Here is a 14,928-nt window from a genome sequence, read left to right on the forward strand (position 1 = left end):
TGAAGGCAGAGGCTTGGTAGCGCCAACTCCAAGTTGGTTTAGCGCAGAACTGAGTGATCAATCACACAAACGGGCTCCTCCGTCACCCTGCAAAGAAGCCCGCAGCAGCAGCACTGCGTAGCAGCCGCTGTCTGGGGTGTACCGAGACTACCCGGGGTCCCAAGATAATCTGCTCGCCGGTGTCTGCTTGAAAGCGAGCCCTGGAAAGTCACAAGCAAAACGGGCAAGTTGCATGTTAACCCTGCGAGTTGTGCCAGTACCTGGTACCAAATGACTCTCGCTGTTCCACTGGGGCCTTGTTCGAGGTGCGCACTGCACTAACCCTGCTGCTGTAATCCGTACTGTACTGTACATACATATCTTTCGTACAGCAGGACGGATTACTCCGTACACTACACACCTCTACACCTGAAGATATGCAATTCATTGATAGCCCGAGTATCAGCCATTGCTTGCGACAGCCAGGCGACTGGGAGGAGAGGGTCCCAGTCAGCACTGCTACATTAAGGTAGCTTCCAAACGTTGAAAAGCCGACAGTGCTTCCAAAGAGGAGGAGGAGGCCAGGCCAGGTAGCCTCAATACTTCTGCATTGGTTGCTAGATGAGACGCGGGCAAAAAAAAAACAATTATTTTTAACGACGAATTTGAGACCCAGATATTGGGCATCCTTTCTCCGTCGATGTAAGCAGGGGAAGACTTGCGAGGATCAAAACGGTCGGTACCGTGCCGAGTCCTTTGTGAGTGCAGCTGCGACGTCGGTCCGCTCACACTTGTTCGCCTCCCTTTCCGAGGGGCCTCTCTGACTCACGGCCGCCAAACAGGCTCCACCACTTAACTCCAGAACACGTACTATGTACCTGACTCGTCTCTGCGTGCCACTCGTTGCCAGGTGCTGCCAGCCTGCTGGAAGTTGATGGGAGTCCCATTCGCACAAGCCGTGGACTGACTGATATTATCCAGGGTCTTTCGTGGGGCGGTTGTGCCCGGATCGCCCGTTCTTCCTTCGCAATCGAGGCATTGGTCCGGTGCCACGAGACCTGTTGGTCTGCATTCCACATTGTCGTACGAGCCCGAGTTGGAGCCCTTCTCCCTGCTTCGGCATGGCGTGGCCCAGTACGTACCTGCCTTACCTGCAGATGAATCCGAGTCGTTAGCGTGGGCCGTTAGCTGCTCTGTTTTGACACTGTGCTGCTGTTCTACCTCCTGGCTTAGCCGCCACGCTGGATTTCTGCTCGAAACCTTGCACCCCCAATTTCGCCATCCGCAGGTCGTACCGTTTTAGGCAATCCAGCCAAGCCGGCCAGGACTCAGGGGAGTTTCCAGGGGACCGCGCGCTGTTTCTTGTGTGCGCCCGCCAATCCAAGTGGCTCATGCTCCCACCTCCGCTGAGAGCGACAGCCTCCCTCAGCCAGCCCTCTGGTTGCTCTGCTCTTTGCACCACAAACTTCACCGCGGGAGGCCAACACAATCGAGAACTGCGAGGGGTTGAGACCGACACAAGAAAAATCATCTTGAACGGCCGCAGCGAACCTGTATTCCAACAATTGCATCGAAATAGCATGCCACAGCCGATCTTGTCGTCGGGCCCCTCATCATCTCAACCTCACCAATAGAGCTCCTGCTCCCCACCGCTCCGCTACCTTACCCGCCCGCCGCTCTCGCTGCCTCCTTTACTGCCTGTTGCCGCTCCCCACTCTCCATTGCCTGCTCCGACACCGTTGATGGGACTTGGTTAACTGCTCACGCAACGCCCGCCCTCTGTTCCTCCACACAAAGTCGCTCGACGAGCCGAAACCTCCAAAATCCCGCCACCTGGACGATGACTGTGTCAAGCGACGCCGGTAGCAAGCTGGAGCCTGTCGCTACCATGTCCAATTCGTCAACGCCTTCGGCCGCGAGCGGCAGCGCCCCTGCAGGCGATGAAGCCGGTATGTCTGTTCAGCAGAACCACCATGCACCACCCTGAAACGCACGATTTGGCAGCCATTTGTGTTTTTTTTTCCACCCCGCGTTCCCTCCCCCATCCCCTCCTTTCCCTGTTGAGTGCGAAAGTTTTGGCTGATGAGCCCCTCCACGCAATTCAAAGCCTCGACCATCATGGTCAACACGAAGACCCCCGCTGCCTTCCCGCCGCCCAAGACCGACAAACCTCGACCTCACGTCTGCGGTACTTGCCAGCGTTCTTTTGCTCGGCTGGAACACCTGAAGCGTCATGAGCGATCCCACACAAAGGAAAAACCGTTCCAGTGTCCGGAGTGCGCCCGGTGCTTTGCTCGCCGTGACTTGCTCTTACGGCATCAGCAGAAGCTCCACCAAACCACGACACCGTCATCCCGCCCGCGCAACCGTCGCGAGAGCGCGAGCGGGGCGACACCGGGTGCCGGCCGGGTCCGGAAGAACAGTGTCGCGGGTCCCAGTGCTGCCTCTGGCGACACCGCTGCCTCCATGAGGCCTCGGGCAAACACTATCAGCCATATCGACAATACAGCCATCCAGATGATGGCCGCGGCAACATCTCCGATCTCGAGGATGCCCCCTACCCACAGCCGCCACCCTAGCCTGATTGGGCTGCCAACCCATCACGGTCTAGAGGCCTACGGCATGGCTTCGGCTTTGGCCCACCGTGGAGCGCCTCTCGGCCTGCCCAAGCTCGAGACACATGGTATAAACGGCATGGACTTTTCCGGCAGTCTCAGGACAGCTCCAGCGATGCCGTTCGGCTCCGAGTTCGATATGGACGGAAGCTTGTTCTTCGGCGGCTCCCCTGGCTCCACCATCAACCCCAACGCCCTCCACTACAACGATTCTCCGCCTTCCATGGCCATGGATCCCCTCTCGCCCTTCTCGCATGGGCTTCCTGACACGTCGACCGCGAGCCAGTCACTGGACGATTTCGACTGGGTAACAGGCTTCGACCATACCATGTCATTCAACAACGGGCCCTTGGAGAACGCTGTAGACGGCTCTTCGCCCTCCGCGCTCAGCACCACGAGCCAGAGCGGTATCAGCGACGTCATGGTGGACGGCTCGAACCACCACACGGCTACGACGGCAACAAGTTCGATGTGGCAGACGTCCATAATGGGCCCGCCGCAGATGCCCAATCCCTTCTCCCTCGACGTCAGCGGTTCCGTCTTCCCAGATCTCCTGAACGGTGCACCCGTGTCGCCGCAGCCATCGTCCGCAAAGCCCATGGGTGAAGGCTACTTCTCAACCCCTTCACCCTCGCTCCTCTCGAACCTGAATACGCAGAACATGAACCAAGCGCTCAATTTCGGTGCCGGTCCGGAGACGCCGTCCTCGATGAATGGTAGTAATCATCATGGCACCTTACCCGTCTCGACAATCACTGATTCAACAAGAAATGCCATCCTAGGTGCCCTGTCGGCCTCCCAGGCGTCCCAGTTTGGTACGCGGAGATACTCGTTCGCCACGTCGACTAATCCCCTCGCCACCGCCCGAACCTCCTCGAAGACCGCAAGCACAACCGGCACCACCGGCACCGGCGCCGCCATCGCCAGCAGCACCGATCAGACCACCTCCCTGCCGACTACACAAGAACTCCAGCGATACGTCGGGGCATATCTGCGATACTTCCACCCCCACCTGCCTTTTCTACACGTACCGACGCTGACGTTCGAGATACCTGCGCAATTGTTGGCTAACGGGCGAAATAGCGACATTGGCGGGAGCGGTTGTTTACTTCTTTCTATGGCGGCCATCGGCGCCTTGTTTGAGTTGGAGCACCAGGCGTCCATGGAGCTGTTTGGGATGGCCAAGAAGATGATCCAGCTGTATCTCGACGAGAGGAGGAAGGCGAACGTAAGAAAGGCAGAATCCCTTCGCCGAACTCCCATGTCGGACCACAGTTCACAGCAGCAGGACCCTCCCATCGAGACTCCCGTGTGGTTGGTTCAGGCTATGCTCCTGAATGTCGTGTACGGTCATAACTGCGGGGACAAGCGGTCTGGAGAGATTGCGTCCACACATGCGGCCGCATTAGTAAGTCTTGCGCAGGGGGCAGAGTTGCTGCGGCCAGTCCGAGTCGAACCTGTCGCCAAGGACGTCGAGATGTCGGATGCTAACGGCGCTGGCTCTTGGAGTGGATCCGGGAGGGACCCGTCTGAAGAGCACGCCGAGTGGCTGCGCTGGAAGGCCGCTGAGGAGCGGAAGCGGACACTCTATGCCGTCTTCACCCTGTCCAGCCTTCTTGTCTTGGCGTATAATCACACGCCGGCCCTGACGAACTCGGAGATCTTGCTCGACCTTCCTTGTGACGAAGAGTTCTTCGCCGCCGACAGCGCCGCTGCGTTTCAGGCCAAGGGCGGAATTGAGGCGGCAAACTACAACCGCATGACGTTCCACGAAGCCCTAGGGCAGCTGCTGCGCTCCAACGAGAAACAGAACATGCGGCCGTTCACTGACCCCCACCAGCCCTTTGGCTCGGCGTTCAACGCCAGTGATCTCCCCGAGAGCAGCCTGAAGCCGAGCAGCTTTGGCTGTCTGGTATTGATCAGTGCGCTGCACAACTACATCTGGGAGACACGCCAACGGCATCATAACAAGGTCTGGACCAATGAGGAGACCGAGAAGATGCACCGGCACATTGAGCCGGCGCTCCGGGCGTGGCACGCCGCCTGGGCAAGTAACCCGCGGCATTCCGCGGAACGTCCAAACCCTCACGGAGCAGGGCCGCTTTCGGCCGATTGCATCCCTCTATTGGATCTGGCCTACGTCCGCCTCTTTGTCAACCTCTCGCGATCTAAAGAGAAGTTCTGGCAGCGCGATTGGGATGGCATGGCCGAGGAGCTGGCGAAGGGGTCTGAGATTGTCCAGCACGCCGAGAACTCGCCCGCCTCCAACGCCGAGTCCGCCAACACGGATCCCTCGAGTACGCCTGGGACGGCTTCTCTTACGGTCGATACCCCGCCAACACAAAGCTCTTCTCCTGAATTCGGCGCCTCCAAGTTGCCAGTCTCGGGTAACGTTAACCCTGAGCGGACGCAGCAGGCGCCCCAGTCATCCCAGACGCAGACATCCAATAAGCAGTCGATATCTCGCCGAGAGAAGCACTTGCGAAAAGCAGCCTTCTTCGCGGCTGAGTCTCTTTCCGTTCCCGACAAGCTTGGGGTCACGTTTGCCAATCTCACTAGCCGCGAGTTGCCTCTACAGGCGACGCTCTGCGCCTTTGATTGTGTCCAGGTCCTTGCTGAGTGGGTTGCCACTTTACAGGACCGCGTTGGGCCCTATCTGGGCATACTGGGCCGGGACAAGGTCGATCTCACACAAGTACCGGCAATCATGTTGCTTGAAGAAGAGGATGTCAGGCTACTTGCAAAGATTGACGATATCATACGAGGTGCTGAGATCAAGATGAGCATGGACATGACTCAAGTTGGCAGCAATGGGGGGGTCTCGAGCGTCGACAGCAAATTCCAGGTGGACGACAATGCGGGATACGCCACGAAGCTCTTAAGAGTCACAGCCTACATGTTTGACAAAGCTGCTGTATGGCCTGGTAAGTGCTTTCTCGGGGCAGTGCATTGCTTCCCTCGGCAGGCTGCTGACTGAATTTCCAGTCACCCGATTGATTACGTCCTGCCTCGAGACCCACGCGAACCACATGCGTGCCCGCGCAGAAAAGTCCGTCGTGGCCCAAATCTGAGTTTCTGAACACCTTGCATTTCAGACCACCTCTGTGCTTTCCCACTCGCAAGTGAGCCCTGGCTCGCTTTTGGTCGAACATTTCATCACTGGACTCCTTTGTCTCTAGTTCGTGGAAGGGATAAGGGGCGGATTCAGCTTTTCTCCAGGTGCCCCCCGGAAGGCAATAACCCTGGGTCATGTTATCGCCCAGGCAATTCGTCAGATATCGCGTGATCATCGATTTCAACTACGTTGTTGGTGCTTTTGCTCTTTTTACGGTCAGCGTGGCCTGGTAGTTTTCGATTCTCCTTCTTGGGTCTTCTGGTGTGTTCGGGGAGACACGCACACAGGTCCGCGGGCTCTAGCTTGGAGCTTATAGGGCTTATTTTGGTTGCGTTTGTGTTTGAGGATACTATCGGCATCGGAAGGTAGGGGAGGGAAGGCGGCATCCGAAAGTGTGGGAACAGGAGAATACGGAACGAAAGGGTACTCTTGGGATGACTGCGGTTGAGTCGCGGCTGAGCTGCTTGACAACGGTGCTGTGGCAGCCGCAGTGCGCGTACATACATGGGTGACGAGTTAACGAGATATGCTGGACTGTCTGGGCCTTTTTACTTGGGGTAAAGGTGTTTTACCACGGCGCTGGGGAGTTGAGGGTTGGCGATGCCCAATATGGGCTTGACGATAAGGATCCTGCACTTTTACGCGCGGATTGGACCGACGGGGGGAGCTTTACTGAGAGGCGAAAATGTCATGAAGCAAAACCCAGATGTATTTTTTTAACGTCAGCCTTTTCGGAAAAGTCTTCAGGCTGAGATGTCCTAGAGCTCTCCATGACTCCTTAACGGCCTACTGTGGATGTTGTGAGAATTGCGATCATGGGTTCCTTGTAGCGAATTAGAGATTCTCAAGGCCTGGAGAATGGGCCGGAAAAAACACTTTGCCTTTGTCTTGTATCTTACCAGGTAATCCATACATCAATTGCACCCCACGGGCAATCCGTGAAGTGCAGATATTGTATTCTAAATGTACAGATGCCTGTACGGACGTACTGTACAGAGTCCTACGGATAGATTACACGGAGAGGACGAAGTACAATCAGGGGTCAAAAGTCCCGGGCCACCCCACCCACTTAAACGCGTTTCGCGACACCCACGCGTATCCTACCTTCAACATCCTACAATTCAACGATATGGCCCTCAATCTACACGATTTTATACACAAATTGATGGCAAACCACCAGCCAAACCAGGAATTAAGCCCACATATTCGAATGGTTATTTGCAGCCTTATAGCTACTGGCCAAAGCGAGCGGTCCCTGGCAACCCTCTTCGGCGTATCTCGACATGCCATCCACCACGCAATTGAACTATAGAAATCTAACCACACTTTTAACTCCCGACCTCGAAGTGGCCGTCTAGAGGTTCTTTCGCGTTTGGAAAAACGGTATATTATTTTGATGGTCAAGAAAAACCGACGTATAGCCCGGAAGGCTCTGATTAACGCGGTCGGGAAGAAAGTGTCACCTTTAACCATTTGACGATGTCTCTAAGCCTACTATCTACGTAAATGGTGTGCTAAAAGGAGGATTCCCTTGTCAAAAGAGGTAGCAAAGGATCGGTATGACTTTGTACGCGATTGGCTTGAAAAGACGGATAAACTGATATAGGTAAGTTGAAGATAGTATATTTATTCTTTTAGATATTTCTAATAATCTTAGACTATCTTTTCCGATAAGTGTTCCTGTCAAAATAACATTTTAAATCCGACTGCCTAGGTATTCCGTTTTCCTTCTAAGAAGTACGACCGCCGATTTGTTAACTTAAAGAACCATACCCGGGCAAATATTACTATTATGGTATAGGGGGCAATATAGGTAGGTAGTCGGAGTGAGCTTATTATTATAGAGAGGGATCTTAGCACTCTACACCGTGGCTATATATCCTAGTCATACTAGAGGGCTTTAGAAGAGGGCCTTCTACCTTATTATGATGAGACCTGGCATTTTTAGCAAGACAACGCTCCTATCTATATATCCGAATCGACCGAATAGTGGCTCCTAGTACGGAAGATTTCCTAGATCGAATGGCCTATATATAGCCCTGATTTAAACCCTATTGAATACGTATAGGCAGCTCTCAAACGGAGGCTATATACGATGTTCCCAGATCTATGGAATTTGAGGTAGAACAGGCTGGATATTGAAGAGTTTACTAAGTGCCTGTAGGAGGCGTGGTAGGCTATTGATCAGGGGGTAATTGACAAGCTAATCTAGGGAATGCCACGTCGGCTAGCCGTAGTCAAAAGAGCTAGGGGGTGGTATACAAAATATTGAAGCTTGGAACCAGGGCTACTATCTAATGTAAATAGTTTTTCTATACAATTTGTAGCTGTTGAGATATCCTGTGTTAAAGTCTGGTGGTAAAACTGTAGGTGGCTGGGAAATGTGGGGATGGCCCTAGACTTGTGACCACTCACTGTATGCAGACCTGGTAAAACCGGGGTTCATGTTTGAGTCGGGACAGGACTAGGGTACGCGTGTGAAGTCCACTCAAGAGCGCCGATTGGTTCGAAGAAAATTTACTCCCTGTTGTCCTAAGCCCGTCCGGGCCTAAACTAACTACGTCCATACTCCGTACCCCTTTTTTTAGTGAATTTCTCTTTGTGGAGGAGTTCTGTTCCACTACTTCCATACACAGCACCAAAGATACACTTGATTGGGGCACTTGAACAGCCTCTTCCGCTGCTACGAATGTGGACTCGCGTGAGGTTATTACTGGCTTCTCTTATTTTTATGTTTTGTTCGTTCGTCTCTGCAGTCACGGGTCAACAACCACGATGTATATACAACGGCGCCCAGAGATTGGATGATGGATGGCTCGTTAATGACACCTCTCTCCACTCCTCCGGAGCCTTCTCCCGCAGTGTTCAGGTGTTTTGCGAGATGGATCGCCGTGGCCAGGTGCGGCAGAGAGGGGCCTAGAAAAATAAATGTTGGGATCTCTGGGCGCAATCTTAAACCGTCCGCCCAGCCGAACAAGGAAGAGCATGGATGGACACCGCTCGCTAAGCTCATTGTGCCCGTTGGATGGGTCCGTCAGCGTGGACATGGTTCTGGGGGTAGCAGGGGGCTGCCGACGAAGAATCTTTTTTTTTTCTCTTAAAATAAAAGAAGGGAAGGAGAAAAGAGGGGGAAAGGAAAAAAAAGGAGAGAGCTGGGGTGAAGGAAAAACGCGGTGATCTGCCGTATCTGTCACGGGTCCTTCCATTTCTACTTCGTCATCCCTTTTCTTACCGTTTGCTTTTGTTTCTCTCTCCCTCTTCCTCTCTCTCTCCCTCCTTCCCTGCCCTCTCTCGCGCTCTCTCTACGCTCCACGACGCCACCTCCCATCATGGCGACCACAACCATGACAAGGGCAAGAGGCCGTAAGGCCACCACCGATGGCATCAAGACGGAACCGGTGCAGCCTTCCGAGGGGCCCCAATACCCCGACATCCAGACGATTCGGGACGCTATTCCCGCCCACTGCTTCGTCCCGTCTACCTGGCGCTCTTTGGGCTACGTCGTCCGCGACGTGAGCATGGCGGCTGCCCTCGGCTGGGCGGCCTTCACCTACATCCCTCAGCTCGAGAGCTTCGGCTGGCGCACCGTCGCGTGGATGGTCTACGGCTACGTCCAGGGCCTCGTCTGCACCGGCATCTGGATCCTGGCGCACGAGGCCGGCCACGGCGCCTTCTCGGTCCACCGGAGGCTGAACGACGTCGTCGGCTGGACGCTGCACTCGGCGCTGCTGGTGCCCTACTTCAGCTGGAAGTTCTCCCACCATCGCCACCACCGCTTCACCGGGCACATGGGGAAGGACATGGCCTTCGTCCCCGCCACTAAGGAGGACCGCAAGAAGCGCAGGCTCGCCGACCTGTACCTGGACCGGGAGCTGTTGGAGGACGTGCCGGCGGTGCAGCTGTTGAAGCTGCTGGCGCACCAGCTTGCCGGCTGGCAGATGTACCTGCTGTTCAACGTCTCGGCCGGCCCCGACAGCCAGCAGCGCAAGGCCAGCTGGTGGCGCGTCAGCCACTTTGAGCCCACCAGTGCCGTTTTCCGCCCCAGCGAGGCCGTCTACGTCGCCATCACGGATGTCGGCCTTGCCCTCGTCGCTGCCCTGCTGTACCTTGCTTCGACGGTCGTGGGCTGGAAGACGGTGTTCCTGATGTACGGCGTGCCGTATTTCTGGGTCCATCATTGGCTGAGTACGGTTTTCTCTCCCCCTTGTTTTCTCCCTTATTTTTCTGTTTCCTGGCCCGGTAAGCTAACGGAAGCGGCAAAGTTGCCATCACTTACCTCCACCACACTCACCCCGAGGTCCACCACTTCGACGCCGAGAGCTGGACTTTCGTCAAGGGCGCCCTGGCCACGGTTGACCGTGACTTTGGCTTCGTTGGCCGCCACCTCTTCCACGGCATCATAGACACCCACGTTGTCCACCATCTCTTCCCGTAAGTGTTTGCCTCTGCTCCCATGCCTCAACCACCACCTCCGGAACCTGTCAGCAACGCTCCGCTAACACTGCGAACAGGAGGATCCCTTTCTACAAGGCTGAGGAGGCCACGGAGGCCATCAAGCCGCTTCTGGGTGACTTGTATCACCGCGAGGAGCGTTCCTTCCTCGGCCAACTGTGGTCGACCTTCACTCGGTGCAAGTATGTCGAAGCGGACCCCGCGGTGCCTGGCGCGCTGAAGTGGGCAGAGTAGACGCGATCTGGATCCGATCTAGAGGACTCATGTCTTGTTGGTGGGGCATGTATGTGGTTTTTGTTCATGACATGGCATCGTGAGATAAGGGGTATAGAGACGATACAGGTCTGGTACGCAAGAGACATAGACGGGACGGTATAGACGCACTAGTAACCCTGCTCGGGTTGTGAACGCTCACTCGTTCCTCTCCGCCTTTTTGACCAGTCCCGGGCCACCTAGTGGACCTTTCTCTTGCCTTGTGTGGCCCCAAGGTCCAGACTGGACTCACTCTCCCCTCCCAGCTTGAAACTAAAGTCCACCACGCCGACCAGCCCACTAACCGCTCTCACCAATCCCTCTAGGTCGTCGCACACGAGCGTCGTGCAGACCTGCAGCACCGCAAACTCGGCGTAACCAGGTTGTTCGAGGTTCCTCGGGTTGAGCAGGTTCGCTAGGGCAACATCCTGCCGGCCGCCTCCCCGGCTCGCCTTGTCGTTGCTGCTGTGCCTGCCTGCCCCTGCGGGTGTGCCTCCGAAGCCGGTGCGCGAGTCGACCATCCTGATCGGGCCCCCGTCGCCCGCGTCGTCTTGTACGGTCACCGCCGGGACTGATGTCGCAGAATGACGCATGCGCATCAGCTGCCGGGTGAATTCGTAGGGTCGCGGGAGCGGTATGAAGGGCGGCAGGCGCTGGCCCGAGAGGAGGGCGTTGGAAAGCAGCGTGAGGCTCGAGAGGATGGTGTGATGCGTCGGTTGGAGGATGTCGAGCACGTTGGCCAGCACGTCTATCCACTCACGGTTGGAGATGGACGTGGACGTGGACGCGCAGCGCGATCGGGAATGGAGGGAGAGAGAAGCTCCTCGCATATGGGAGCGCCGGGGATGTCGCTCAACGGCGTCGCCGCCCTTGTCGCTCAGGCGCACGTGGGTGGGGTGCATCATTGTGTAGCTCGCCAGGGTAAGGTAAGCCAGGATGCGTGTGCTCCGCATGATGATGTTGTCATACGCTTCACGCGGGAACTTGCCGCCGATTGTGGGCTCCCATTTCTGCCATTCCGAGTGTTGTGACACGGAGGAGATCAAGAGCATGACCTTGCCGAAGATCTTGCGGCCAACCTTGAAGAGGTGGTGGGCTGGCGTCCCTGGCGTATTGACATCGCCCGCGGTGCCATTGATGTTCGACCTCACAGTAGTGCTGAGCACGCCAAAGTAGTTGGCTAGAAGGTAGAGCGTCGCCGACAAGTCGCGACGTAACCAAGTACGATCTGCCAGGGGCGACGGGAAAACCGTCCAGATGAACGCGACGAAGCTGCCACCGGCCACGCAAGCGACACGATAGGGTGCCAGCAGAAATGTCCTGCGACGCTGCTCAGTCACGCTGTTGATCTTTGAGGTAGTGCGAAACACACATACGGGTAGAAAGGTTGGCCTGATCGCTCCGAGGCTTCCTTGCCGATGGTGAGCACCTGGAGCTCGTAGCCGATGATGAGGACTTGGGTAACGATCGCAATCATGACGGCCGGAAGGAAGCGTGGGAACTTGAGGAAGAAGTAGTAGTTGATGAAGATTGAGAGCCACAGAAAGACGATGACGCCAGGTACATGTTCGTCAACGATGTACCATATGCCGAGGGAGAGGCACATGGCGATAATAGTGCCGCCTATTCTGCAAAGAAGGCCGAAGAGAGATTGGCCAGAAGCTGTAGCATGCTGTCAGAAGAAGAGCGCGACGATCTCTGCCAAGGCAAGGCAACATACTCATGGTCACTATTCAATGATTGTCAGCCAGAACTTCTGTGCACATAACGAGTGGAAGGGGGTGAAGGGAAAAAAAAGAAACAAAATGGTAAAAAAAAAAGGGGGGGAAGGGGGGAAGCGGAAGGGTTTGAGCAGTCCGCATATGAGCAGCAGAAGGGAGAGGGAGAGCGGAAACTAGACGTACTTCCGATTGTGATGATAATCATGGCCCATACTAGCCTTTGTTCCAGGAAGAAATGCTGAGTGTCTTCCAGGAAAGCCACGATCCCAATCGTCATGGTCGCACACGCAACTCTGAAACCGAAAGCGGATTCCTCGGAGCCGAAGAATCGGGTGATCTTTCTCAGCCCGTTGCCAAAGCGCTGCCAAGTCGTCTCGGGAGGGAGATGCTCGGGATCCTTCTTGCGGTTGTACTCGGTCCCGAAATAGACCAGGTTGGCGCCGGTCTCCATGACGTCGGGTGCCTCTTCGGCTGACGAGTCTTCGTTGCTGAAGACGGCCTTGAACCACTTGCGCAAGCGATGGGGAGTGGGTACAATCAAGCGCTTCTTGGACATTGTGCCGTCTTGCACCTTCTCGTCAGCAAAGTCGACGAGATCCTGAACCGCCTCGCCGGCTGCGTGCATGAGCTTCTCCATGTAAAGGATGATGTAGAGCTGCACCTGATCCCGCTCGCTCCTGAAATACGACTGCTCGGCAAGCCCCTCGTCGAGGTTGTAGCCCCTTTCCTGGACCCACTTCTTTAGCAGCTCTCCCTTCCTCGAGTAGAAGGCCTGGACCTTCTCGTCGAGGACCTTGGCAAAGCCTGCATTGCCGGGCTTCAGTTCCTCGGCTGCTTCAAGATCGACAGCGCCTGGCGGATCGGGGCCCGGTTTCCCTGGTTTCCCCGACTTCTTCTTGGTCTTGGGAATCAATTCGAGGCGTATGGCTGCATGTTCGAGACCCTGGTCCACGGCCTCGGCGAGGATGTCGAAGGGCTCCTGGACTTGTTTCATGACCTCGTTCCATACGTGTTTCTCCACGTCCTTCTCGTCAGGCGCGCCGTCTAACCCGTCCCAGTCGGGACGTGCAGAGAAGCGCCTGAATATGTCAAGGATGGTGTTCATTCCAAGCCTGGTAGTTTGGGAGCATCAATTAGCGGGCTCCAGACCCGTGGGAGGGAACAGCAGAATGGGAACGCACACGGGAACGTAAACGTTGCGAAACAACTTGTAGAGCTCGCTCAGGTGTTTGGCATCGAGCTTGCCCCATGCGACGTCACGCTTAGCGAAGGGCAAGTCGGCATGCATCTTGCCGACAAGCTCCCTCATCTTGGCCCCTGTGTCTTCCAGCGCCTTTGCCGACTCGGCTTCCTTGGTCAGCTTTGGCTCGCTCCCCTGCTGGTGGGCGTCTCGGTCGGATTTTGCCAGGAACACGTCGTTTTGCATCGCCGCGTCGAAGGTGGCGTCCGGCTCGAGACTGACGATATACGCCTTTTGGAGTGCGAACAGCTTCCTAAGCAACCCTACCCCTCCGGCGAGTTCCTTGAACACGACCAGCCGGCTGCTGACGGGTAGCACAAGCAAATTCACACCCATGGCCAAGGCGAGGGCCGTCAGCATGGCTGTCATAAGCTGCTTGACGAAGCTCTGGGCAGCGGCAGTGGTCGGCATGCGGGAGCCAAAAGTCGCCGACACGTTGACGAGGATGCTGTAGGTGATGGCGGGGAGGTTGAAGGCGGGCAGTTTGGCGCGGACAACGTTGCCGAACCAGATGTTGGCAAACAGCCAGACGGCGCAGACGGCCGACTGGCTCGAGTTGTAAGCGAGAGCGGCGGCGGGCGAAGAGGCTGGGCCGGCGGTGTTCTGGCGAGCTCGGACGGCGGACCAGAGCGCCAGCATCGACACCGCCGAGCCGACGCACACGGCCAGGGCGTTGAGCATGAGATTCATCATGAACTTGCCTCTGGGCATGACGGCCATGGCAATCACGCTGATGATGGGAATGAGGTAGCCCAGCGTGGAGAAGTAGGCCGCGACGCGCCGTGACTGCAGCATGGCGATGCCTATCGTCGGAGGCAGGGAGCCCCTGATGCGGATAAATTAGCGACGTATTTCCCTCCGAATATGTTCCCTCTTCCCAGGGTTGGTTTCTCATAGGGCCTCACGGCCTTCGCGAGGCGCCTTACCTGAGCATGGCTGTGACAGTGGCCGCATCAAGGCCCAGTTTGTCCGGAGCCCCTTTCAGCCAGCTCAGCTTCGACCCGTCGACCTGTTCACCTTGGCATCCTCGGTTGGCGCTGCCTCTTCTGTCGGTCTTCCCGGTGTCGGTGCTCCTGGTGGTCTCTCGCCTTATTCCACTTGCGAGCTCACTCGACTGGCCCTCCGTGGCCTGTTCATCTCCTTGGGGGAGTTGGTCCGATGTGGACGGGCCATGCCCTGCACGCGGCGTCATGAGTTGGATGCACACAAAGGAAGCATGGGACGAGAAGAAACCACTTGCTCGGCAGTGGTTGTAAGCTCCGGTCCAGTACGAGACGGAGACGAGGCGGAGCGAAGTGCTGAAGACATGGCCCGTGGATCGCAAGAGCTGGACCGGAAGAGCATGATAAGCATTTTAATGCCTATAACTACAGGCAAGGTCCAAACCAGGGAATGGCCTGGGCCCAGCGACTTCGTCATAGACCGGTGGATTCGGCACGGGGGTTTGGGGTTTGGCAAAGCCGAGTTGCGGGGTCTTCCTTGTAACACACTTGTAGTGCCAAAATGTGCGGGCGGTCGCTGCACTACAGGTACCTTAGATAAGTTGCTGAAGTG

At 56.3% G+C, this 14,928-nt stretch overlaps 5 protein-coding genes across 5 annotated transcripts; 4 read left to right on the top strand and 1 right to left on the bottom strand.

The window, feature by feature from the left end:
• The first annotated feature begins 1,716 nt into the window (after positions 1 to 1,716).
• On the top strand, positions 1,717 to 5,756 carry MYCTH_2303382 (uncharacterized protein). Its single transcript, XM_003662543.1, has 3 exons — positions 1,717 to 1,928; positions 2,087 to 5,518; positions 5,580 to 5,756. Exons 1-3 carry the CDS (start codon positions 1,820 to 1,822, stop codon positions 5,663 to 5,665), a joined length of 3,627 nt encoding a protein of 1,208 aa, XP_003662591.1. The 5' UTR covers positions 1,717 to 1,819; the 3' UTR covers positions 5,666 to 5,756.
• A 1,080-nt stretch (positions 5,757 to 6,836) lies between these two features.
• MYCTH_68404 (uncharacterized protein) lies at positions 6,837 to 7,714 on the top strand (the record flags this gene model as incomplete). Its single annotated transcript, XM_003662544.1, has 2 exons — positions 6,837 to 7,299; positions 7,367 to 7,714. A coding segment is annotated over one exon (185 nt), but the record flags the coding sequence as incomplete, so codon positions are not given.
• Positions 7,715 to 8,348: 634 nt separating this feature from the next.
• On the top strand, positions 8,349 to 8,813 carry MYCTH_2303385 (uncharacterized protein). Its single transcript, XM_003662545.1, has one exon. It carries the CDS (start codon positions 8,399 to 8,401, stop codon positions 8,627 to 8,629), a length of 231 nt encoding a protein of 76 aa, XP_003662593.1. The 5' UTR covers positions 8,349 to 8,398; the 3' UTR covers positions 8,630 to 8,813.
• Positions 8,814 to 9,053: 240 nt separating this feature from the next.
• Positions 9,054 to 10,395, top strand: MYCTH_50837 (bifunctional D12/D15 fatty acid desaturase; the record flags this gene model as incomplete). The annotated part of the gene is made up of 3 exons (XM_003662546.1): positions 9,054 to 9,894; positions 9,972 to 10,140; positions 10,221 to 10,395. The coding sequence occupies 3 exons, from the start codon at positions 9,054 to 9,056 to the stop codon at positions 10,393 to 10,395; spliced, it is 1,185 nt and encodes a 394-aa protein (XP_003662594.1).
• Positions 10,396 to 11,607: 1,212 nt separating this feature from the next.
• MYCTH_2303391 (uncharacterized protein) lies at positions 11,608 to 14,763 on the bottom strand. Its single transcript, XM_003662547.1, has 5 exons — positions 14,301 to 14,763; positions 13,316 to 14,200; positions 12,318 to 13,246; positions 12,134 to 12,142; positions 11,608 to 12,075 (listed from the first exon to the last, which is right to left on the bottom strand). Exons 1-5 carry the CDS (start codon positions 14,564 to 14,566, stop codon positions 11,750 to 11,752), a joined length of 2,415 nt encoding a protein of 804 aa, XP_003662595.1. The 5' UTR covers positions 14,567 to 14,763; the 3' UTR covers positions 11,608 to 11,749.
• Between the last annotated feature and the right edge of the window lie 165 nt (positions 14,764 to 14,928).

This window comes from Thermothelomyces thermophilus, chromosome 3 (assembly GCF_000226095.1).
Source record: "Thermothelomyces thermophilus ATCC 42464 chromosome 3, complete sequence".
In the NCBI taxonomy this organism is placed as follows: Eukaryota; Fungi; Ascomycota; class Sordariomycetes; order Sordariales; family Chaetomiaceae; genus Thermothelomyces; species Thermothelomyces thermophilus.